At 40.9% G+C, this 24,651-nt stretch overlaps 1 protein-coding gene across 1 annotated transcript in view; it reads right to left on the bottom strand.

Annotated features, from left to right (window-relative positions):
* Positions 1-24,651, bottom strand: part of LOC139459689 (choline transporter-like protein 2) — a 73,729-nt gene that overhangs the window by 32,243 nt on the left and 16,835 nt on the right. Inside the window, exons 2-5 of the mRNA XM_071241310.1 lie at positions 21,489-21,537; positions 12,461-12,534; positions 3,438-3,516; positions 2,041-2,125 (exon numbers count right to left, since the gene is read on the bottom strand). Of these exons, the coding sequence (XP_071097411.1) occupies positions 2,041-2,125; positions 3,438-3,516; positions 12,461-12,534; positions 21,489-21,537 (287 nt within the window). The remainder of the gene's footprint in view (positions 1-2,040; positions 2,126-3,437; positions 3,517-12,460; positions 12,535-21,488; positions 21,538-24,651) is intronic.

Here is a 24,651-nt window from a genome sequence, read left to right as displayed (position 1 = left end):
GCATAGGTTACTGGGAGCCTATTCTAAACCGGATTCTCCATGACCAGCATAGGTTGCTGGGGACCTATTTTAACTCAGATTCCCAATGACCAGCATAGGTAGTTGGGGACCTATTCTAACCCGGATTCCCCATGACCAGCATAGGTTACTGGGAGCCTATTCTAACCTGGATTCCCCATGACCAGCATAGGTTGCTGGGACCCTTTTCTAACCCGGATTCCCCACGACCAGCATAGGTTGCTGTGAGCCTATTCTAACCCGAATCCCCATGACCAGCATAGGTTGCTGGGAGCCTATTCTAACCCGGATTCTCCATGACCAGCATAGGTTGCTGGGGACCTATTTTAACTCAGATTCCCAATGACCAGCATAGGTTGCTGGGGACCTATTCTAACCCGGAATCCCCATGACCAGCATAGGTTGCTGGGAGCCTATTCTAACCCGGAATCCCCATGACCAGCATAGGTTGCTGGGAGCCTATTCTAACCCGGATTCTCCATGACCAGCATAGGTTGCTGGGGACCTATTTTAACTCAGATTCCCAATGACCAGCATAGGTTGCTGGGGACCTATTCTAACCCGGAATCCCCATGACCAGCATAGGTTGCTGGGAGCCTATTCTAACCCGGATTCTCCATGACCAGCATAGGTTGCTGGGGACCTATTCTAACCCGGATTCTCAATGACCAGCATAGGTAGTTGGGGACCTATTCTTACCCGGATTCCCCATGACCAGCATAGGTTACTGGGAGCCTATTCTAACCTGGATTCCCCATGACCAGCATAGGTTGCTGGGACCTTTTTCTAACCCGGATTCCCAATGACCAGCATAGGTTGCTGGGACCCTTTTCTAACCAGGATTCCCCATGACCAGCATAGGTTGCTGGGGACCTATTCTCACCCGGATTCTCCATGACCAGCATAGGTTGCTGGGACCCTTTTCTAACCCAATTCCCCATGACCAGCATAGGTAGTTGGGGACCTATTCTAACCCGGATTCCACATGACCAGCATAGGTTACTGGGAGCCTATTCGAACCTGGATTCCCAATGACCAGCATAGGTTGCTGGGACCCTTTTCTAACCCGGATTCCCCATGACCAGCATAGGTTGCTGGGGACCTATTCTAACCCGGATTCTCCATGACCAGCATAGGTTGCTGGGACCCTTTTCTAACCCAATTCCCCATGACCAGCATAGGTTGCTGGGGACCTATTCTAACCTGGATTCCCCATGACCAGCATAGGTTGCTGGGACCCTTTTCTAACCCGGATTCCCCATGACCAGCATAGGTTGCTGGGACCCTTTTCTAACCTGGATTCCCCATGACCAGCATAGGTTGCTGGGGAGCCTATTCTAACCCGGATTCTCCATGACCAGCATAGGTTGCTGGGGACCTATCCTAACCCAGATTCCCAATGACCAGGATAGGTTGCTGGGGAGCCTATTCTAACCCGGAATCCCCATGACCAGCATAGGTTGCTGGGAGCCTATTCTAACCCGGATTCTCCATGACCAGCATAGGTTGCTGGGGACCTATTCTAACCCAGATTCCCCATGACCAGCATAGGTTGGTGGGGACCTATTCTAACCCGGATTCCCCATGACCAGCATAGGTTTCTGGGGACCTATTCTAGCCCAGAATCCCCATGACCAGCATAGGTTGCTGGGAGCCTATTCTAACCCGGAATCCCCATGACCAGCATAGGTTGCTGGGGACCTATTCTAATCCGGAATCCCCACGTCTTTTAATCTCTCAATCCTCACTTTAACTTGCTCTTAGGATATAGATGGGGTACTGGAGATCAATTCTGCCCGAAAATCTCCATGGCTATGAAGGTTGACCAAGAACTTATTTTCTCTATGGGGCCCTTGTAATTGTATAATGCTAAAAACTGAAAATTAATGGGCAGATTAACATTCCTCATAAAACAAATTATTGAGAAGTAAGCTGTTATTAGAGGGACTTGGCCTTCAAAAAATAGAAATTCAGAGCTACACAACTAGATTCCCCAATAAATATGTCTGTATACAAACCTACCTGTGGTGTTGGGCAACCATTGATGATGTTGGGGCCCATCCTGGCACACTGGAGCAAGTCGAAGAAGAACAAATACGGTTTGTCCCTTAAAACAAAATAAAAGAAACATTCCGTCAAAACTAACTAGGAGGATAGTACTCACAGGTATTAACAATCGCTAAGTGATCCATAGAAATTTCAGATTGAGGATCATCAATATTGCAATAAAACAGGTCTTACTTCGCGAAGTGCTTCAAACCATGTGACCACCTTGATTTGCAAAATGTCTGTTGATGCCGAGTTGGCGGTACACATGCTTTACATATCCTGCAATTAACCGAAATCTGCACAGCAGTTGAGAGCCGGATGTTGATTTCATTACGCGATTTGATTGGACTATGCATAGACTCATTAGTCCATGTTTCCCGCCTAGTTTGGCAAGGCTGGAAACTGGACTTTTACAGTCAGTTAACTCCCTTGCCTTATCACATTATTTAAATAATGCATTTACAACTTAATTAAGTTTGTTGTAAATAAAAAATGTAAGCTAACACATTGATAAGGTTCAGATTAAGAACCAAGGAAGCGAAAATTTGACGATTTTCGGCAAATAAAAGATTTCACAAAATCCACTTACCTATTTCTTTTTTATTTTCATTGTTTATGTAATTGGAAAAGCATTTAAAAAGAATTATAAATAGTATCTGTCAATACCCATATCCCGATAACAGCGGCTGTCCGCATGAAGTAACATGAAGAACTAGCCCGTTTTTTAGGCTTCATATGAATACGTCGAAGACTGGCATATGACACATCTCTAGAAAGTTTATTTTTTCATCTACACACTTGTAACATCGCCTGGAGTCTTTCGTAGTTATAAAAGCGATTTCATTGGATAAAATTGGTTTCTAATGACGCTTTCATGCCGAAATCTGCTACAAGGTTCGTGATTGGTCAAATTTGAGCATGTGACCTAGTTTGACAACTTTTAGATATATTTTTGTTGATTTTAGTTATTACTTTGTATACTATATTTAAAGATTTGCTGGAAACAACTTTATTTTGCTCTTTGACATGTTTGAAGTGTGTTTCCAAGAATTTTATTTTCAATAACATCGCGGGAAATCGTGAATAATTTTTTAATCTATAGATGAAAAATAATAAATTAGAAATTCTTCTAAAGGAATAAAGAGCTTCCCTTTCTTCCCAGCAGCAGAACAACATCTTGACTAAACCTATTTCACAGAACAAACAATTACTTGACTAACCATTGTATAATTCCCTTATCCTTTTTAACACAAAGCTTACACCTAAATCAGTGGTGAAATGGCCACGAGAATGCTATCTCTCAACAGTAGATGACTATACAGCTATGTTCATTGAAGAGATCAATAATCTTGACTCTGTTTTGTAATTACTTGAGTTCTCCAATGCCGCATATTTTTCCACTTGAGTCCGTAGGGTGGATAAGTCGATAAGGGTCACCGCGCGAATAGCCTGGAGAAAACAAGGGAGACATGTGATTAGCACGAGGAGTTAGTTGGCCGGCAAGAGGCACAAGCAGTGAGACACGGATATGGAAAACAATTCTGGTGGGAATTTGAGATGAAAATGTCATTTATTCGTACGAAGTGGTAACTGAGGTTAATTTGGTTGTGTCATTGCTGACAGTGTTCCAGGCTAGCTTCCACATTGCTGCCTGAGTATGTGAGGTTCTACACCACTCTGAAGAGAATTTTAGAGACATCTCGATGAGTCATCCTGGTTTGAGTGAGTGAGTGAGTGAGTGAGTGAGTGAGTGAGTGACATTCATTGGGAAATGAATGCAATAACACGTGACCAATTCAGCTAATCAGAATACAGGAATTTCAATGAACACAAGGAAAATGGTTGTGTCATTGCTGACAGTGTTCCAGGCTAGCTTCCACATTGCTGCCTGAGTATGTGAGGTTCTACACCACTCTGAAGAGAATTTTTAGAGACATCTCGATGAGTCAGCCTGGTTTGAGTGAGTGAGTGAGTGAGTGGGTGGGTGGGTGGGTGGGTGGGTGAGTGAGTGAGTGAGTGAGTGAGTGGGTGGGTGGGTGAGTGAGTGAGTGAGTGAGTGAGTGAGTGAGGGGGTGGGTGGGTTAGTGAGTGAGTGAGTGAGCGAGCGAGGGAGGGGGTGGGTGAGTGAGCGAGCGAGCGAGGGAGGGGGTGGGTGGGTTAGTGAGTGAGTGAGTGAGTGAGTGAGTGAGTGAGATTCATTGGGAAATGAATGCAATAACACGTGACCAATTCAGCTAATCTGAATACAGGAATTTCAATGAACACAAGGAACATTTAATTATAATGACATATGTAATAGAGACTGCCTGTATTGCCCTGATTACCCATGTGTTTCTGCATCATACATATAAATTAAAAATAAATAAACTTTGAAAAATCCTGCATATGCAGGTTTGCATGATTCAATTTGTATTCCTAATAACATTGTAATTTATTAATATATTATTGGTAATTCATCATAAAAAGACATTTGCCTGATGGTATCTATTTCCCTTACATAACTGGAGCACTTTCTCTTATTATCAATGGATGCTCTCAATGAGTCTCATGACAAAATCATGCTGCCCAGGCAATATACATGTAGAATAGTCTTCAGGAACCCATGCTTGCCGTAAAAGGCGACTATGCTTGTTGTAAAAGGTAACTAACGGGATCGGGTGGTCTGGCTCGCTGACTTGGTTGATGCATTTCATCTTATCCCATTCGTTGATCGATGCTCACGATATCAATCACTGGATTGTCTGGTCCAGACTTGATTATTTACAGACCACTGTCATATAGCTGGCATGTTGCTGAATGCGGCGTCAAATAACAAACCAACAAACAAACATGAAACTTACCCCCAAACAATCTACACCAAGTGTCAAGTGTATACAATGGACGGTGTAAAATACTCATATTTCATAGTTTTTCTGTACGTTGACATAATAAGGGTGCATCCAACTTATTTTACATTTACAGCTGTGGTTACATTTATACCCACAGCTGTATTCGGCACAGTGGTCCGCTGGTCTGAGTCTAGTATATTGCCTAAAGGGCCAGCAAAATTAGATTACCTCACGATCCTGATTAAGTATCATACTATGACCTCACTATCCTAATACATACTGTATAGTGACCTCACTATCTTCATATTTACACCAGGACCTCACTATCCTGATCATTTATCATACCATGACCTCACAATCCTAATACATACTGTATTGTGACCTCACTATCTTCATATTTACACCAGGACCTCACTATCCTGATCATGTATCATACCATGACCTCACTATCCTAATACATACTGTATAGTGACCTCACTATCTTCATATTTACACCAGGACCTCACTATCCTGATCATTTATCATACCATGACCTCACTATCCTAATACATACTGTATAGTGACCTCACTATCTTCATATTTACACCAGGACCTCACTATCCTGATCATTTATCATACCATGACCTCACTATCCTAATACATACTGTATTGTGACCTCACTATCTTCATATTTACACCATAATCTCACTATCCTGTTACATACTGTATCTTGACCTCACTATCTTCATATTTATTCCATGATCTCACTATCCTGTTACATACTGTATCTTGACCTCACTATCTTCATATTTATACCATGATCTCACTATCCTGTTACATACTGTATCTTGACCTCACTATCTTCATATTTACACCATGACCCCACTATCCTGTTACATACTGTATCTTGACCTCACTAACTTCATATTTACACCATGACCCCACTATCCTGTTACATACTGTATCTTGACCTCACTATCTTCATATTTACACCGTGATCTCACTATCCTGTTACATACTGTATCTTGACCTCACTATCTTCATATTTACACCGTGATCTCACTATCCTGTTTACATACTGTATCTTGACCTCGCTATTTTCATATTTATACCGTGATCTCACTATCCTGTTACATACTGTATCTTGACCCCACTATCTTCATATTTATACCATGATCTCACTATCCTGTTACATACTGTATCTTGACCTCACTATTTTATATTTATACCATGATCTCACTATCCTGTTACATACTGTATCTTGACCTCACTATCTTCATATTTACACCGTGATCTCACTATCCTGTTACATACTGTATCTTGACCTCACTATCTTCATATTTACACCGTGATCTCACTATCCTGTTACATACTGTATCTTGACCTCACTATCTTCATATTTACACCATGACCCCACTATCCTGTTACATACTGTATCTTGACCTCACTATCTTCATATTTACACCATGACCCCACTATCCTGTTACATACTGTATCTTGACCTCACTAACTTCATATTTACACCGTGACCCCACTATCCTGTTACATACTGTATCTTGACCTCACTATTTTCATATTTATACCATGACCTCACTATCCTGTTACATACTGTATCTTGACCTCACTATTTTCATATTTATACCATGACCTCACTATCCTGTTACATACTGTATCTTGACCTCACTATTTCCATATTTATACCATGATCTCACTATCCTGTTACATACTGTATCTTGACCTCACTATTTTCATATTTATACCATGATCTCACTGTCATGGCTGTCCTGATAGATATTGTAATTATACTTCAGGTGTCCAACAGCTTAAGTTGCCTGCGTAGCAGCCATGTCAAAGAGATGACGGTTCACGTCATCTCCCACAACATTGTGGTTATAGGACTGAAGAACAGGGGAAGTAACTCTGTCAGCCTTCTGGTACTTCCCAAACACTTCTTGACAAATTGAGTTTTCATAATACTTTCAAAATGCAGTATGCCAGATGGCACAGAGGGCATTCCAGGGGTGCAAACTGAGCTGAAATATTTACTGGTATGCACTGAAGTATGTAAAACATACTGACAAACTGACTCAGGCTAGGGCCACTTTGCAGCCTTTGATTCTTAAAAAGTGCTTTTACACGATCGATGAATTGGTCAGTGCATTCAAACTCCATTCCCACACCCTGGAGAGTAAACAGATCACATAACAATCTCATCCCACTGGGTACCCACTCTCTGCTGGGTGAACCGGTACGGTGAGTATATGTCAACCTTGAACAGCAAACACTGAGTCCACTAAAGCAGAGACCAGTGTTCTCTACAGCAGAGATAAGTTTCCACAAAAGCTAACACTAACATACCACATTCTGCTGAAGCTAACAGAGGCCAGTTTCGACTAAAGCAGAGACCAGTGTTCTCTACAGCAGAGACCAGTTCCCACAAAAGCTAACACTAACACACCACATTCTGCTAAAGCTAACAGAGGCCAGTTTCCACTAAAGCAGAGACCAGTGTTCTCTACAGCAGAGATCAGTTTCCACAAAAGCTAACACTAACAGATCACATTCTGCTAAAGCTAACAGAGACCAGTTTCCACTAAAGCAGAGACCAGTGTTCTCTACAGCAGAGACCAGTTTCCACAAAAGCTAACACTAACAGACCACATTCTGCTGAAGCTAACAGAGACCAGTTTCCACTAAAGCAGAGACCAGTGTTCTCTACAGCAGAGATCAGTTCCCACAAAAGCTAACACTAACACACCACATTCTGCTGAAGCTAACAGAGGCCAGTTTCCACTAAAGCAGAGACCAGTGTTCTCTACAGCAGAGATCAGTTCCCACAAAAGCTAACACTAACACACCACATTCTGCTAAAGCTAACAGAGGCCAGTTTCCACTAAAGCAGAGACCAGTGTTCTCTACAGCAGAGACCAGTTCCCACAAAAGCTAACACTAACACACCACATTCTGCTGAAGCTAACAGAGGCCAGTTTCCACTAAAGCAGAGACCAGTGTTCTCTACAGCAGAGATCAGTTTCCAGAAAAGCTAACACTAACACACCACATTCTGCTAAAGCTAACAACAGAGACCAGTTTCCACTAAAGCAGAGACCAGTGTTCTCTACAGCAGAGATCAGTTTCCACAAAAGCTAACACTAACAGACCACATTCTGCTAAAGCTAGCAGAGACCAGTTTCCACTAAAGCAGAGACCAGTGTTCTCTACAGCAGAGATCAGTTTCCAGAAAAGCTAACACTAACACACCACATTCTGCTAAAGCTAACAACAGAGACCAGTTTCCACTAAAGCAGAGACCAGTGTTCTCTACAGCAGAGACCAGTTTCCACAAAAGCTAACACTAACACACCACATTCTGCTAAAGCTAACAGAGACCAGTTTCCACTAAAGCAGAGACCAGTGTTCTCTACAGCAGAGACCAGTTTCCACAAAAGCTAACACTAACACACCACATTTTGCTGAAGCTAACAGAGACCAGTTTCCACTAAAGCAGAAGCCAGATTTCACAAAAGCTAACAGAGACCAGATTCACAAAAATAAACAGAGGCCAGATTCCACTAAATTTAAAAGAATCAGATTCCACTTCAGCATTGTTCAGCAAACATAGACAAGATTCCACTAAAGCTTGTACAGACCACTCACTGAATATACTAGCTATATACTCGTGGAAATGCGGGTTGGCATAGGTCTTCAGCAACCCATACTTGTCCTAAGAAGTCACCATGCTTGTCATAAGAGGCAACTAATGGGTTTGGATGGGGTGCATGTCATCGTATCCCAATTGCAGTATTCGATGCTCATGAAAATAAAATTATTCCAAACCCTAAAATATTACTTTGACAAATCTAAATTTCTTCAGGTTTAAATGTGAAAATGACAAGATTCTCTTGGCTCTGTTGATCATGTATTTATCAACAATAAAAGGAATGTTTGTCCACAGAAAGGGTGATACTCTCTGTTAATCAGGGCTTGGAAACTGCTATAAATGCTGTAAATGATTTCTACCTGTTTACCTAATGAAGGTGTTCAGTATATTTCTAACATAGAAATATCTAGTATGTTAGACAGCCGGTATGTAAGCATAAAATGATATCCATCTATTAACACCAAAGTGATTCAATGACATGGACACTTCGGCATTGGCACAGCGTTGGCTCTGTCTGCATACAAATTCACGAACCAGACAAATTTGACAGCTACTTTACCAAGCATCACCATACATGAGATACAAAAACAGAAAACTCGCATGTTGACAGAAAATATGTCCAGTAGGCCGTAGTAAAGTAATGAGATTTTCAGCCCTGCAAGCAGCACTCTAAGCAAACAGCTACATCACATTATTGTCTAAAGTATGCCAAGTTCCTACGGGCAAAGAAACTTGTTTTCCCTTCTCCCTTACGCAATGTAATACACTTTAAAATGGCTTCCACAGGAGTGAGTGAGTGAGTATGGTTTTACGCCGCTTTTAGCAATATTCCAGCAATATCACGGGAGGGGACACCAGAAAAAGTCTTTACACTTTGAACCCATGTCGGGAATTGAACCCAGGTCTTCGGCGTGACGAAGGAAAGCTTTAACCACCAGTTACCCGACCGCCCCAGGGACACCAGAAAAGGTCTTTACAGTTTGTACCCATGTCAGAAATTGAACTCGGTCTTCGGCGTGACGGGCAAATGCTTTAACCACTAGGCTACCTGACTGAACATATCACTGTGTGGGATCAAATGATCTCTCTGTCTTGACAGTGGAGATATCGCTACATTGAACATTGCAGACTATTGTGATGTCATCGGTTACGGTGATGCCACAATCAATGTCAACTAATCCCTTATCTCTACTTAACTGAACATGCCTAGCAGTTGTCGACTTAACTGATGGCCTGTTGGCCCATGTCCACTTAAAATTACAAAGGGCTTGATGAAACATATAGTAGATGGCCCGTCTGGCTCATCAAAAATTCACCGATTCTCTGTGTATGTTTAATCTAATTAATTGGATCATCTCGGTAGAATGACAACCAGCTACCATTTTGTAATATTGTGTACAACAACATCTGTATTTGCTCATAAACTGCCATTAAATGAGGCAAATGGAAGCCAAGACTTAATCTCACAGGGGTGGTCAGGTAGCCTAGTGGTTAAAGCGTTCGCTCGTCACGCCGAAGACCCGGGTTCGAATCCTGACATGGGTACAATGTGTGAAGCCCATTTTTGGTGTCCCCCAACGTGATATTGCTGGAATAATGCTAAAAGCGGCGTAAAACCAAACTCACTCACTCACTCACTCACTTAATCTCAGAGTGCAGGAAAAAAATGTTTCAGGGGTGAGAAATTCTAAAATTTTCAGAGCCCTACTGGGTGGCAACACGACTTCAGGTTTGGCCGTATTGGGGCCTCTATTATTTAGTTGTAGGCCAGTTAGTTTGGAGAATAGCCAGTAACTTTAAAAAGGAGCAAGCCCTGCTGGCTAACAAAGTATATACAGATTTGTTGTTAAATCTACCCCTGCTAAGCTTGGTTAGCTGTACTTCCTACACCAAGGACACTTATATTACTGTTTCCAAACTGAAAAAGTTGGAAGACTGATGTTGGATAATAAATAAAATCTCACCTGTCTCAGTACCATTTCATATCAAGTGCAACATTTAGTTTAAAGTCCAAAACGCCTTGGCATGCTGTTAAATTTGATAATGCAGACATCCAGGTGAGATTCTCTCTACCTTGAAACATTAAAGCTTTATGTGAATCACATCATCTGACAAGTCATCTGGTCATTGTTCAATGAAGCCTTGAATATATTGAACAGTTAAGTTATAAAAATATATATAATAACATAAAATGCCTCCAGCCTCACATTTAGAAACATTTAGGAAAGATATAAAATTTAATACAGTGTGGCCTTATAGAAAACCCTTCTCACTGGAAATCTGCCCATTATTGAAATGACCACAGCTAATTTGCTTTAATGTCCAGCCACCATCTCAAGAGGAATCAACTGATTCCTCCGGACTGGCCCAGGCTGCAAAGGGAATGACATTTACGACCATGTACACTTGTCTATTTCGTCACAGACGTAATCCAATTCACATGATAAAGGCGTGTTAATACCGTCTCCAGATGATACAATGCTTGGGGAAAATTGATTTTCTGATATCTGAGCATACTGCATTACACCATATCGGACAACTGCATCAAAACAGTTGGTCAGAAGGCATGACTAGAGACAGGGTCATTTGTGTTGACATCTAGGGAGAGAGGAATGTCTATCAGACTTGATGTGATCATGTGTTTAGCTACTGACGACTATCAACATGGGCATCTAATCACAGCAGGGAGTATAACCTGCAGAAGGAATCTGAATATATGCGATTGTCTTCTAGCAAAACAACTGATTTGGAGATAAAAATTACATTATATTAAAGCACCAGATGAATTTGTATGTAAAATATGCACATTGAATCACCATAACCTAGTCAATTCTGAGTAGCTTGTGTACAAATATGAACAAAAAAATGAAGCTAGTGAGTTGAGTTTAACGCCACTTTAAACAGTATTCCAACTATATGACGGCGTGTCAGCTTAAGGTGGGCATGGTGGGAGGAAAGCCCGAAGATGTATACCACTTCGGTGAAACCCACGAGCACGGGTATGGTGCTGACAAACCTAAAAACATAATCGGGGCGAACCGGGATTCGAACCCACAATCATAAGTTTCTGGCGTGCCCAAGGGACGCAACTCTGCACAGCGAAATGAGGCGCCTTAGATGACTTGGCCACTCATGCCTCCCAACGAAAAATATAAAAAAGCCAAAAGTATAACAATGCTGTGAACTTATCCAATGTAGCCTTTTACAGATATTTATCAACTGATCATATGTAAGCATCCCATCTACATAAACTCTACTGCAGTGAATAACGCAAAAAAGCTATACGTCTTGCTTATTGTCACCATGGTAACTTAGACATATATCCCTGTCGTGAGCTTATGTGACATGTGACAGATTGCAGCACCTCTGTATGATGGACAGATGCAAATTAGAAGTCACATGAAACACAATTCTAAGCAGAAGTGTGTTAAAAGAGGTTCACTCTCACCCATCGATTTAAAAATACCCAATAGGCTGGACCTAACAGTTTAACATTTCTGGGTACCCAAAGAAAAGTATCAATACCCAAACAGAAAGATAATGGGAGTAAATCCTCCTTGACTACACATACTATCGGGAGATCTGCTAGTACTACGTTTTATCGTACACTGGCCTACGTCAGTAATGTAGCGCAGTATTTTGGTTTGGTTTGTTGTTTAACGCCGCACTCAGCAATATTACAGCTGTATGACGGTGGTCTGTAAATAATCGAGTCTGGACCAGACAATCCAGTGATTGACATCATGAGCATCGATCAACCCAATTGGGATACGATGACATGCATCTTCCAAGTCAGTGAGCCTGACCACTCGATCCCACCTCATCAAAGGGATTAACACCATTCATTCACCCGGAACAGATCATCGTAGTTTGTTGTTATTCTTTCAATGTTACCCCCGCATGAGGAGATACAGCGGAGTCTTACCCAGTATGGAGACGGCGACGCTGCCGATGATGAAGATGATGAAGAGGATGCAGCAGATGATGTCTGTACACGACCTGAAACATACAACAGGAGTGAGTGAGTGAGTGAGTGGGTTCATGAATGAGTGAGTGAGTGAGTGAGTGAGTGAGTGAGTGAGTGAGTGAGTGAGTGAGAGTGAGTGAGTGAGTGAGTGAGTGAGTGAGTGAGTGAGTGAGTGAGTGAGTGAGTGAATAAGTGAGTGGGTTTGGGTGAGTGAGAGGACGGGTGGGTTATTGAGTGAGTGAGTGAGTGAGTTTGCGAGTGTGCGAATGAATTAGTTTAGCGGGTATGGAGTGAGTGAGTGGGTGGGTGGGTGGGTAGTTTCCTGATCATGGCACACTTGGGATGACAGCTAACAATCAGTGGATGTTACAGTGACCAGAGGATGCAACTTTGCCCCGTATGCAGAGATGCTTAACGACTCACTTAGCAATTATCCAACAACACAACAGTGACCTGTAAATAGCCTGGATCAGACAATCCAGTGATGAATATTGTAAGCAATGATCCATGACCCCGGGTTACGATGTTTCAGCCAGCATGACCACCCAATCCACTAAAGTGCCTCTTACCAACAAAATAGGTAGCTGGTGATCTATTCAAACCTGGAATACCCACTCAGGGTCGGCCATGAGACATACCAGCATTCAATGAACCATTTAACATGTTTAACACTGTATGATATACAGTCAAACACTGTTGTGTTGAAGTTGAAGGAACCTATGTAAATACTTGCTATCCGAGGTTCGACACATCGGAAAATAATGAATAAAGAACGAATACACAGGGACCCAGCTTTTACCTCGAGACAACCACAAGTTCAACACATCAAAGTGAGTGAGTGAGTGAGTGAGTGAGTTGGGTTTAACGCCGCTTTTAACAGTATTCAAGTTATATCACGGCGTGTCAGCTTAATGTGTGAGGAAAACCTGAAATGATGCAGGTCTCAGATGTTTACCACTTCGCTGAAACCCCAAACACGGGTATGGTGCTGACAAACCTAGAAACATAATTGGGGCGAATTGGGATTCAAACTTACAATCATAGGTTTCTGGCATGCCCAAGGGACGCAACTCTGCACAGCGAATTGCGGCGCCTTAGATGACTGGGCCACCCGTGCCCCCTCAACACATCAAAGTTGGACACTGCGGTGTTTGACTGTACTGTCAACTCTGTATGAGGCATTTCAACACTTTTTTTGTTATCCAGATGTGATCATCGTCATATAAATGAATATTGCAGAGTCCAGTGGCAAGCAACAAACAAACAAAACAGTCCATGAATGAGTATGGTCCTACATTGCTATTAGCAATATTCCCTCAACACAAGGCAGGAGACACCCGAAATGGGCATTGAACCCTTACGGTAGGGAATTGAACCCAGGTTTTCGGTGTGACGAGTGAATGCCTTAACCACTATGCTAACAGCTACCCCACTGCCCCAAACAAGAAGACTGTACGGTAATGAAGACATCGATAATGTGTGAATGATCTTTTGTGTCACGTTATACCTTGCTCTTTGTAAGTCCTTGAGCAGGGATAATATGTAGGACATTGATTGTCATCCAAGTTTTCTATCTCTAAAATGGATAAAACATGATAATGTCCAATGGCTGTTTGTCTCTTGGAACATCACAGGAAGTGTATCTTTGTTTATCACAGAATTAGCTCGGAATGATCAATTTGTTGAAATCTGAACATGCTCAAATGTCAAATTTAACACTGCATTAGTGTCCTCCAACCCTAAGTTTTACCGGCAAATAACCGTCAATAGCGATCAGCTGCACATAAGTGCTACGCTTAGGGTTATTATTATTCTAAATATATTTAGTAAAAGCTGCAACTAAAATAACATGCTATTGGAATATATTATTCCTGACAAAAAAATAGTTTCAGATACAATTTTTCCCCATCCTTGCATCAAATCCTTTAAAGTTATTTTATTGGGTAAGTTTTAACCGAATCACAGGTAGATTACAAGAAAATGTGTGTACAGCTAATTGCTGTTTCCGGCTTAGTTTACGAGAAAATACACAAGGTAATCTTAATCCCTGCATGTAAAACAATGCCTAGCAGGACAAAAAATCAACACGTAAAAAGGGTTAATCATGTCTGGTGATGATTTATCTCAAATTCCAAATTTGTACTGACCAAGTTTCTTATCACCCATTTGTTTACTGGAATTCGCTTTCAAAGAGGTACGGTGTAATTTTTTTCCACTCACAATATTCAAAATACGTTTTTTTCTTCAAAAATACTGAATCTGCTAGAGGGGGCTGCGCATTATACTTGGGTGCGCACTATACTGTAACCTTGGTAACATATTAACAAACAGCCATGTATCAGGAACCTTTTTGCTGACTCAACAAAATTCTTACGCTCTTTACCCTCGATCTGTACTTCACTAAACTTGAATAGAAAAAACGGCAAATCGCACCTCTGAACTGACCTCACTGGATACGAAAAACAAATCAAAACAACAAAACATCCTCAGATAATTTCAACTAGGCCGTGTTGATCATGAGACGGCCCCTCTCTAGGAGTACTGTAACATACACTCCACGTTAATTACACCAGCAGGATGTAAAATTAATAGCAGTGGCAGATTTTCATCTGAGCTGTAGATCAGTGCAAGTGAACAACACCAAGTGCCCTCCATCTGACTGGATTGATGGCCACTGCAGCAAGTGTACTAGTAGTATATACCCTCTAAGTTTGTTCTTTTGTTAGGGAGCCCAGCGGCTCCTAACATGAATATTTTAGGAGCCAAACTAAAGTTTTAAGGAGCCAACAGATATCTAAACAGATATTGTTGCCAGTTAAATTTACTTTTAGGTAGTCAAGAGGCGAGCAGTAGATAAATTTAGATTGCCAATTATAGATTTAAGGCGCATTTGGCTGGCAGTATTGCCAAAAACCCTGTACATGTTTCTTAAATATTCAAATTATCATAAAATACTTAGTAAGGAAGTCTGGCCAACTCTGCTTGAAAAAAAGACATGATCCCAATTTGCAGCCTAGCTGAAAATGTTGTTTGTTTGTTTGTTTGTTTTTAGGAAATCTCATTAATATTAGATCCTATTTTTAATTGGATATTACACAAGCTTTAATTTTTATATCAACTTTATGTCCAGAGTTTCATAATGTTTACCGGTAGTTTGCCCAAGTTTACAGAGTTGCCTCAGGAGGTTTACCGAGGACAAATTAAAAATTGGATTCATAAGGGACATAAACGTGATATTCGATTAAAGCTTCTGAAAAGTCTGTTTATTACCACCGATGTAAATTGAAAAGGAATTAACAAAAACAAACACAGCTTCCGTAACCTACAGAGCAACTTAGAGAAAGGTCAAGGTCAAAGGTTTGTTGACAAACCACAGCGGAAGTCGGTGATTCCATGGCGCTGTAAAACTAGTTTCTAAGTCAAAATTAGTTGAGGACCACCAGATTCTTTCATATTACTATAGACCGCCCCCGTGGTCTAGTGGTAGAACGTCTGCTCGGAGAGCGGAAGGTCCAGGGTTCGATCCCCGACCGCGTCATACCAAAAGACGTTAAAAGACGGTACTTGTTGTTACCCTGTCTGGCGCTCGACATTAAGGGGATAAAACAAGGACTGGTCGGCTCGGAGTCAGTATACTGTGTCTGAGTGGGGTATTCATATTAAACTTTGGCATGGTATCTCAGTGAGCTAGCACTATAAATCGGCATCAGTCCAGACACACACGCACACGCACACGCACACGCACACGCACACGCACACACACACACACGTCGCTTTATAATTGCAATAATCTTGAACGCGACGTTAAACCCCATTTGACCTCACCATATTACTACACTAATCTATCACACAATGACCTCGATATACTGTCTTAGCTGTAACTTTAATCATGGGTTAATGTCCAAACAAACCACTTTAGCACTCAAAAAAAACCCTTAATCAAATATGATTGGCACTCTGCCAGATGCTAGATCTACAGGTACAGATGTATTTTATAAGCAAGACCTCGAGGTTTTTTGGTGGTCTCAAGGACAATAATAACCCCATGGGGTTTTTTGGATGGGAATCGGTCCCCAGCAACCCATGCTAAATGTGTGACTTGACAAAATGGTCAGGCTTTGTTAGTTGTTTGATGGCATATTAAACATCATACTCTGACATGGACTGTTGCTCATAATATCAATCACTAGACTGTCTTGTCGAGACTGGATTATTTACAGGCCACCGTCATATAGCTGGCTCCATTATACTACAAACACTGTCCATATCAGTGCTAGTCTGACACTTTCTGTACATCAAGTGATCCAGCATCTTTTGTGTGACACTTCTTTTTTTTAAACCATTTTTTTTTTTTGAATAAACATGATAAACCAAGTACAGCAATCTGTCAATGTAGGGGTGTTGGGTGGGGGGGGGGGGGGGGGGTGGGGGGGGGGGGGGGGTGGGGGGGGTGGGGGGGGGGGAGTCACAGTGAGGAGGAGAAGGGGGAGGGGAGGAGGGTGAAACACAAACATCCAGTGTTCACTCCACCTGAATTATTTCACCATCAATAGATATTTCACATGTGCAACTTAAATTAATACAACCCAGGGTTATTTTCTCACGCCTTACATTTTAACATGACCCACCCATGGTGCCATGCCAAAGCAGTTTGAATGCCAATTCTATTTTACATGGACCTGCCAATTTCAGCAATGTTGAATGAAATAAAAATTTCGAAAACAGTCTATTATCTTTGCAGTTTGTAAACTAACCACAGAAATGAAAACAAAATATAAAAGGCAATATACATTCTCAGAGGACGGAACACAACATCATTAAGAAACAATAGTCCTTCAATACATTTTTCTGTAATTTCACCCAACCAGCAGAAATTTTAAGAAGTAATTCTTAAACAACTTAATTTGCATTTTACCATGATTTACAGTTTGGGAACCACAACCATGAAATGAAAATCATGAGTCTGATGTATCACACAAACATTACCAATACTTTTTAGTGACAACTAGTGACTTTCTTCATCATGTTCATGACCTTTCCCTCAATAGTGACACCCCCAAATTGAAACCCACTCCTCTAACATGTCTAAGGCCACACATTTTTCATTTTTTGTTTCACTGGCCCATGGCCTCGATTGCTAAGCAGCTGGAAAAGAAACAAATGAAACATAAAAATGTTTTTTTTTATTATGTCCCTTCCTAGTAACATAGATCCTCTTATACAATAAAATGTTATATATATATTCCATATCTACATCACTTATGATCAGTGATTCAAAAGCAAGTTGCAGTTTTAACTCAACTGTATGAATGAATGAATGAATGAATGAATGACATCGAATATTTTTATATATTTTGAATAAATAAATAAATAAATAAATAAATAAATAAATAAATAAATAAATAAATAAATAAATAAATAAATAAATAAATAAATAAATATGATATCTAATATTTTTTATATTTTGACCGACCTTGTGAATCTGTGAAACAAAAATTAACAAAGTGAGGCCCAAAATGTGTGACCATTATGAAACACATGAAACATATGAATCATCCTTCTGTCCAAAATTAGTGTCCCTGTGACACATAGCATCCCTAAACTATCCTAATGTCTGTCCTGTAGCTATCCTACAGGTTTTATGAGGTCATGTTTGATTGCTGGGCAAATACACACAACATAACTTGCCTCCAGCCATATCACTCAACTGGGACATCATAGACTTCAGACAAATACCACCGAGTACATGACAAGAAGTCACAAATTCCTCATTTTATTCTTTCATCGTGTTAATACTCATCTGTTTTGTTTGCTTGTAGTTTAATGCCACACTCAGCAATATTCCTGCTATATTACAGTAGGAGGTACATGTGTGTTTGTTTATTGTTTAAGGCCGAGAGCGGTCTGTAAATAATTGAGTATGGACCAGACAATCCAGTGATTGACATCATGAGCATCGATCGACCAAATTAGGATAGTCAGTGAGTCTGACCACCCAATCACGTTAGTCGCCTCTTACAACAAGCATAGTCGCCTTTAACGGCAAGGATGGGTTGCTGAAGACCTATTCTACCCCGGATCTGCATGGGCCAGCCTGTTCATAAAAGATTCTGGACCAGACAATCACGTGAATGATATTGTAAACAACAATCCACGTCATCCCTTATATATATGATGTATATATGATACTGACCACTCGATCCATTCCAAACACTGGAAATAGCAGTGAGTTTGGTTATACACTGCTTTGAACAGTATTTAAGTTATATCACACAGTGTGTGAGGTCAATGTGGCAAACAAACCCTAAATGTCATGGTTATTTTCCAGCACTGTCAGAATACAGTGGATTGGAATGTGCAGTGACTGGAAAAACAGCCAGGTATTCTGGTTTAACCAGTGTGTGAATCAGGCTGAAAAAATGCCCCCAGTTATTGAGCAACTTTGTCTCATCACTTACAACAATATCTGCCCATCACAAAGTACAAGCACTTCACTTTCTCTCATCAAGTTCATACTGATGACAACTATCACAATCCTTTTTTTAAATTTGAAAAAAAAATGTGTGCCCGCATCTTCCCCCCCCACTCTCTTTCCAACCAATAGTGTCACTCAAAACACACATTTCAGGACAAAACTATGTATTAAGTTAGAATATAATGTGTGTTTGTTTGTTTGTTGTTTAACGCCGCACTTAGCAATATTCCAGCTATAAGATGGAGGTCTTTAAATAATCAAGTCTGGACAAGACAATCCAGTGATTGACATCATGAACATCGATCCACGTAAGTGGGATACAATGACATGCATCAACCAAGTCAGCAAGCCTGACCACCCGATCCCGTTAGTCGCCTTTTACGACAAGCATAGTCGCCTTCTACGGCAAGCATGGGTTGCTGAAGACCTATTCTTCCCCAGATCTTCACGGGTCAAGTTAGAATATAAGTGTCTGTCGGTGCATATATATATATATCATCAGAGTACTGTTTGACCATAATGACTATTTTCTTTCATCAAGTTCATAATACAGATATCAACTCTGACATTCTTTCAGTAAGACTTCTAATTGATCCATAGTTATTGAAATACACACCAGCTCTATCTTGTAAAAGGCAGTAAAAGCACTTTAGGTAAATATTACATGCTCATACAAAAGCCAAGCCATGATAATATCTGATCTATGTAATAAACATGATTATCCATGACAGCTGAGTCAGAATCCAGTTTCTTTAGAGGAGACCTCGGGTTAAAGATGTGTTTCTATGGCAATGGTATTTATACACTCTTTCTCTATGAACAGGTCATAACCAGATGCTGTCGTCGTTATGTAACACTGCTTGGCACCGAAGCCAAAACTGGCTCAACAAGTGTGGATATCGTCAGCTGTAGAAATAGACAACTTTCCGGCTGTGTTGATATTTACTGAGGGGGGCAGAGAGTTTGTGTGCTGTTTATTCACAGTAACACATTCTGCATTGTTTTGTTGATGGAAGGGACACCAAGAACTTAAATCTAAGAGATGTCACAAGAAGTGCTGTTTGTATTTTGGTGAAAAACTTTAAAACATTTACAGAGCTACAGATAAGCTGCATATTTCGTAAAATACCCCCCCAAAATATTCAAAATCTAATTACTTTCAATTGAAAAAAGGCTGTCTAAATACCAAATGAAGCTTTTTCAGTATGTGTACAACCGAGCTAATTTCCAACACACAATTACAAGCTAATTTGCTCTCCGAGTCAAGCCTATATTCATGATATTTAGAACCCTAATATACATCTAAACTATGATTTTGGTTTTTTTTAAATCTCAAAATGTTTACTCATTTTGGGAAAAACCCAATAGAGTGATGAATAGATGAGCTAAAAAATATTGGTTACCCAATGAAAAATGTAATAACCCAATTAAAATAGAAACTTTGAGTAAAAACTCAATAATATTCAATAATATTTAATGTTTACAGGATGCAAATGGTCCAGCAAAACTCCAGTTAAATCATGGAGAGATCAAAGAAATCAACAGAAATAAATAATTTGGACAAGTGAATCTTAATTGTTGTAAAGTGAAATGTATACACCTTCCAATCATCTACACTGCAATGGAGCTATAGACCACTGTCAACCAATGTATGACTAAGACTGCAGACCCTTCACTTATTTACCAAGCTCAAATACAATATTTTTTTACTTGCCAAATCAAAAATCTATGGCATTTCAAACATGACACAGGAAGCCACAATTTGAATTGCCTGCCCTGCCTGAAAAGGTCCAATATTTATACATCACTTGTTCCCGTTGCAATGAACGACAGAATGTTTGCAATACAAACCGGCTGGCTACAAGCAGGGCAGGGCCAACTGTGCAATGTACAAGACATTGACATGTTATAATGACAATGACATACTGCTTTAAAATGGGACTATGTCTCGTGTCACTCATTTCCAGTCTAGTTATAGACGTTGTAGTTAGCGGATACAATTCACTACATCTGGCTGTCACCTGTGAATATCTGGGTTAGAATATGTCTTCAGCAACCCATGCTTGTCATATTAAGATGCGACAAACGTGATTGGGCGGTGAGGCTTACCGACTTGTTTTATGCATGTCATCGTATCCCAATTGCATGGATTGATGCTCATGATTGCTGGAATATTGCTGAGTGCATCGTTAAACAACAGACAGACAGACAGACAGACAGACAAAAACATATGGCTGTCAGTATACCTAATCATGCGAATTATAAATACTATAAGCTGCCTGCCCCCTTTCCTGTGGCTTAGAGTAACATTTCTGTCGGTATAGATACAATCTATTCCAAACTGCCCAACATTTCAGCATTTATCATGTTAATTATTGAATTTATTTTGTCAATGTAGATTTACTGTCTCAACAAAATCATTTGCTTCACTTCAAATAGAGACTTATATTACTTTAACCCTTAGGCTTTCCCACCACCTCTTCATGGTGTGGAGACAGCAAGGTGACTCACCTGTTGTGGATCGGGCCCTTGAAGGTGGGGTCATATTGATGGGGAGTACCTGGAAACAGACGACGGCAGGTGAGTGACAGGATGTTGACACACAGTGATAGATCGTCAATCTCACAGGATCACTGTACTAATGAACCTGGTGTTGCATGGTGGATGTCATGATTTTCTACCAATTTTTAAAAGAATTTGCAAAGCATATAGATTTGTTTTACATGCCAGTACGCGAGACAAATTTTGTTTGTTGTTTAATGGAGCACACAGCAACATTCACTGATATTAAAGGTAAATCGTAACTGTGGACTATAAATAATCGAGTCTGGACCAGACAATCCAGTGAACATCAATCCATGCTGTCTGGGGTAGGATGACAGGCCATCAACCAAGTCTGTCTGTTTGTCTGTCTGTCTGTCGTTTAATGCCACACTCAGCAATATTCAAGCTATGTGATGGTGGTCTGTAAATAATCAAGTCTGGACCAGACAATACAGTGATTGACATCATGAACATCTATCCACGTAAGTAAGATACAATGATATGCATCAACCAAGGAAGTAAGTCTGACCACCTGATCCCGTTAGTTGCCTCCTACGACAAGCATAGTCGCTCTTGACAGCAAGCATGGGTTGCTGAAGACCAGTTCTACGCCTGATCTCCGCGGGTCATCAACCAAGTCACTGAGCCTGACCACTCGAACAATTTGGTTGTCTCTTACTGCAATACATATGGACCAAAACAATTTCAAAAACAACAACTAAATGATGCCATATTCAGATAACAGATGACAGATTTTCCCAAAATCTAGCCGAACAGAATTTTTCACAGACGCGAAATCCTACAACCTATACACAAACAAATTGAAATCGGATGCAAAAATTTGCATCAACTGGGACACAGGAAAGTCACATGAATGTTTCTGAATGGATGCTGCTATTTATTAATAGGTACAACTTACAATCAGTTTCCTTACGTCATCATTCAAGGAATGCTCTAATGCTTCACGATCTACCAGCAAGCACTTCTAGACTCGTTTCAGTTGGGGAACTCAATATCTTTACTTATCAGAAACTACCTTATGGCGTTGAATAGAGTACTATATTCATGACATTTAGAACCCTCATTATGTAGCTTGGGACCCCCATTTTTTCACCTGGGACTCCATCTTCCTGAGTCAAGGGCATTAACTGACTATAAAAGTCCAGTTACCACCCTTGCCAAACCAAACTCGATCGTATCACCACCAGTGGCTATTACCAGAGTTATGTCCCTTCTATGTTCCTCCAACTAGCCAACCAGAATTCCATCTCTCTTATTTCTTGCATTTGCTTCAAACAAAATGCTGGTGACCAGTCAACATGGTCAAGACGATCTGATCGATAATCAAGATCAATATTGTAATAAAATGGGTCTTACCAGGCAAAATGCATCAGTGAATGAGTATGGTTTTACGCCGCTTTTAGCAATATTCCAGCAACATCGCAGCGGGGGTTACCAGAAATAGGCTTCACTCATTGTACCATGTGGAAAATCCAATCCGGGTCTTCGGCGTGATGACCGTATACTTTAACCACTAGGCTACCCTTCCACCCCTCAAGATGCATCACTTTAGCACCTTGATTAAAAACATGAAAAGATTTCCAAAATATCTGTCGACTCCCAGTTGACAGTGCACATGCCTTGCAAATCCTGCAGTCATCTGAAATCTGCATGTTGAAATCCATGTTGTTTACGAACTTGATGTCTAGTTCATTAAGTGATTTTGATTGGACTAAACTCGTTGGTCCAGCCAAAGTGTAACTCTAGAATTTCATCCTTGTTCAGCAAGAACGGAAACAGGACTTTATAGTCAGTTAACTCCCTTGCCTCGGGTCCCTTGTCTCGGGAGACCCGTGAAGATTCCGGGGTAGAATAGGTCTTCAGCAACCCATGCTTGCTGTAAAAGGTGACTATGCTTGTCGTAAAAGGCGTCTAACGGGATTGGGTGGTCAGGTTCACTGACTTGGTTGATGCATGTCATCAATCCCAATTGCGTGGATCGATGCTCATGATATTAATCACTGGATTGTCTGGTCCGGACTCCATTATTTACAGACCGCCGTCATATAGCTGGAATATTGCTGATTGCGGCGTTAAACAACAAACCAACCAACAACCCTTGCCTCGGGAAGATGCTAGGACTCAATTATAGGTTTGGAGTCCCTTCTATTCCCAAATAAATCACCATGGTTACCCATCCCGGAAAAAGACATCCACAAACCATGAACTAGAAGGTTTGGCCTAATATCACATGTAATGCCTTACATAACTGCTTCTTCCCATGACCTGCACTAATTATCTCATGCTAATTACACCATAAGCCGCAGCCATGACATTTATCAAGGGATAACTTGTACATGTAGCATAGGCCTGGCTTGTTAATCACCTCTATTGATCACCTCTTTCAGTGTGCTGTGCCCATCAAAAAGTGTATACACCATGTTCACTAAGAGTGAGTGAGTGAGTATGGTTTTACGCCGCTTTTAGCATTATTCCAGCAATATCACGGCGGGGGACACCAGAAATGGGCTTCACACATTGTGCCCATGTCGGGAATCGAACCCGGGTCTTCGGCGTGACGAGCGAATGCTTTAACCACTAGGCTACCTGACCGCCCCTGTTCACTAAGACTGAAAGAGGTGTACACTACTTTTATGGCCGGGACGAGTCTGAAATTTACTACCCGGGTACCCTACCCCCTGTTACTAGACCCTGCCAGGGTACCCACTGTAGGTCTCAAGAGATAGGTATCAACTGTTCGATTGGGAAAAGTTTGCCTTCCCAAAATGTATTTAGATACATGTATAAAACGATCTGGTCATGCATAGACTTACAGTTTACTGAAGGAAGTTTTACCTTTATTCAAACATATAAAAGTCAGAAGGAATGGGTGCATCGTAAGAAAGAAATGTGAACATGAGTGACTTGTAGTGTAACCATAGAGTTTCAGATAATTCTTGTCATTAACAATATATCACGTGACTTACCATGGGTCGGGTAGTCCTGTGGGTACCCAGTCCTTCTCAGGACCCACCCGACCCGAGTACCCGAGTTACCCACCCCAGCCCTAACTACTTTATATCATGTATACACTATTTAGACAAGTATATACAGGGATCCATGCCACAAA

The sequence above is a fragment of the Haliotis cracherodii genome, unplaced genomic scaffold (assembly GCF_022045235.1).
Source record: "Haliotis cracherodii isolate W230 unplaced genomic scaffold, xgHalCrac1.p SCAF_13, whole genome shotgun sequence".
In the NCBI taxonomy this organism is placed as follows: domain Eukaryota; kingdom Metazoa; phylum Mollusca; class Gastropoda; order Lepetellida; family Haliotidae; genus Haliotis; species Haliotis cracherodii.
Note: the sequence above shows the minus strand (reverse complement) of the source record. Positions and strands in the feature narration are given on the sequence as shown.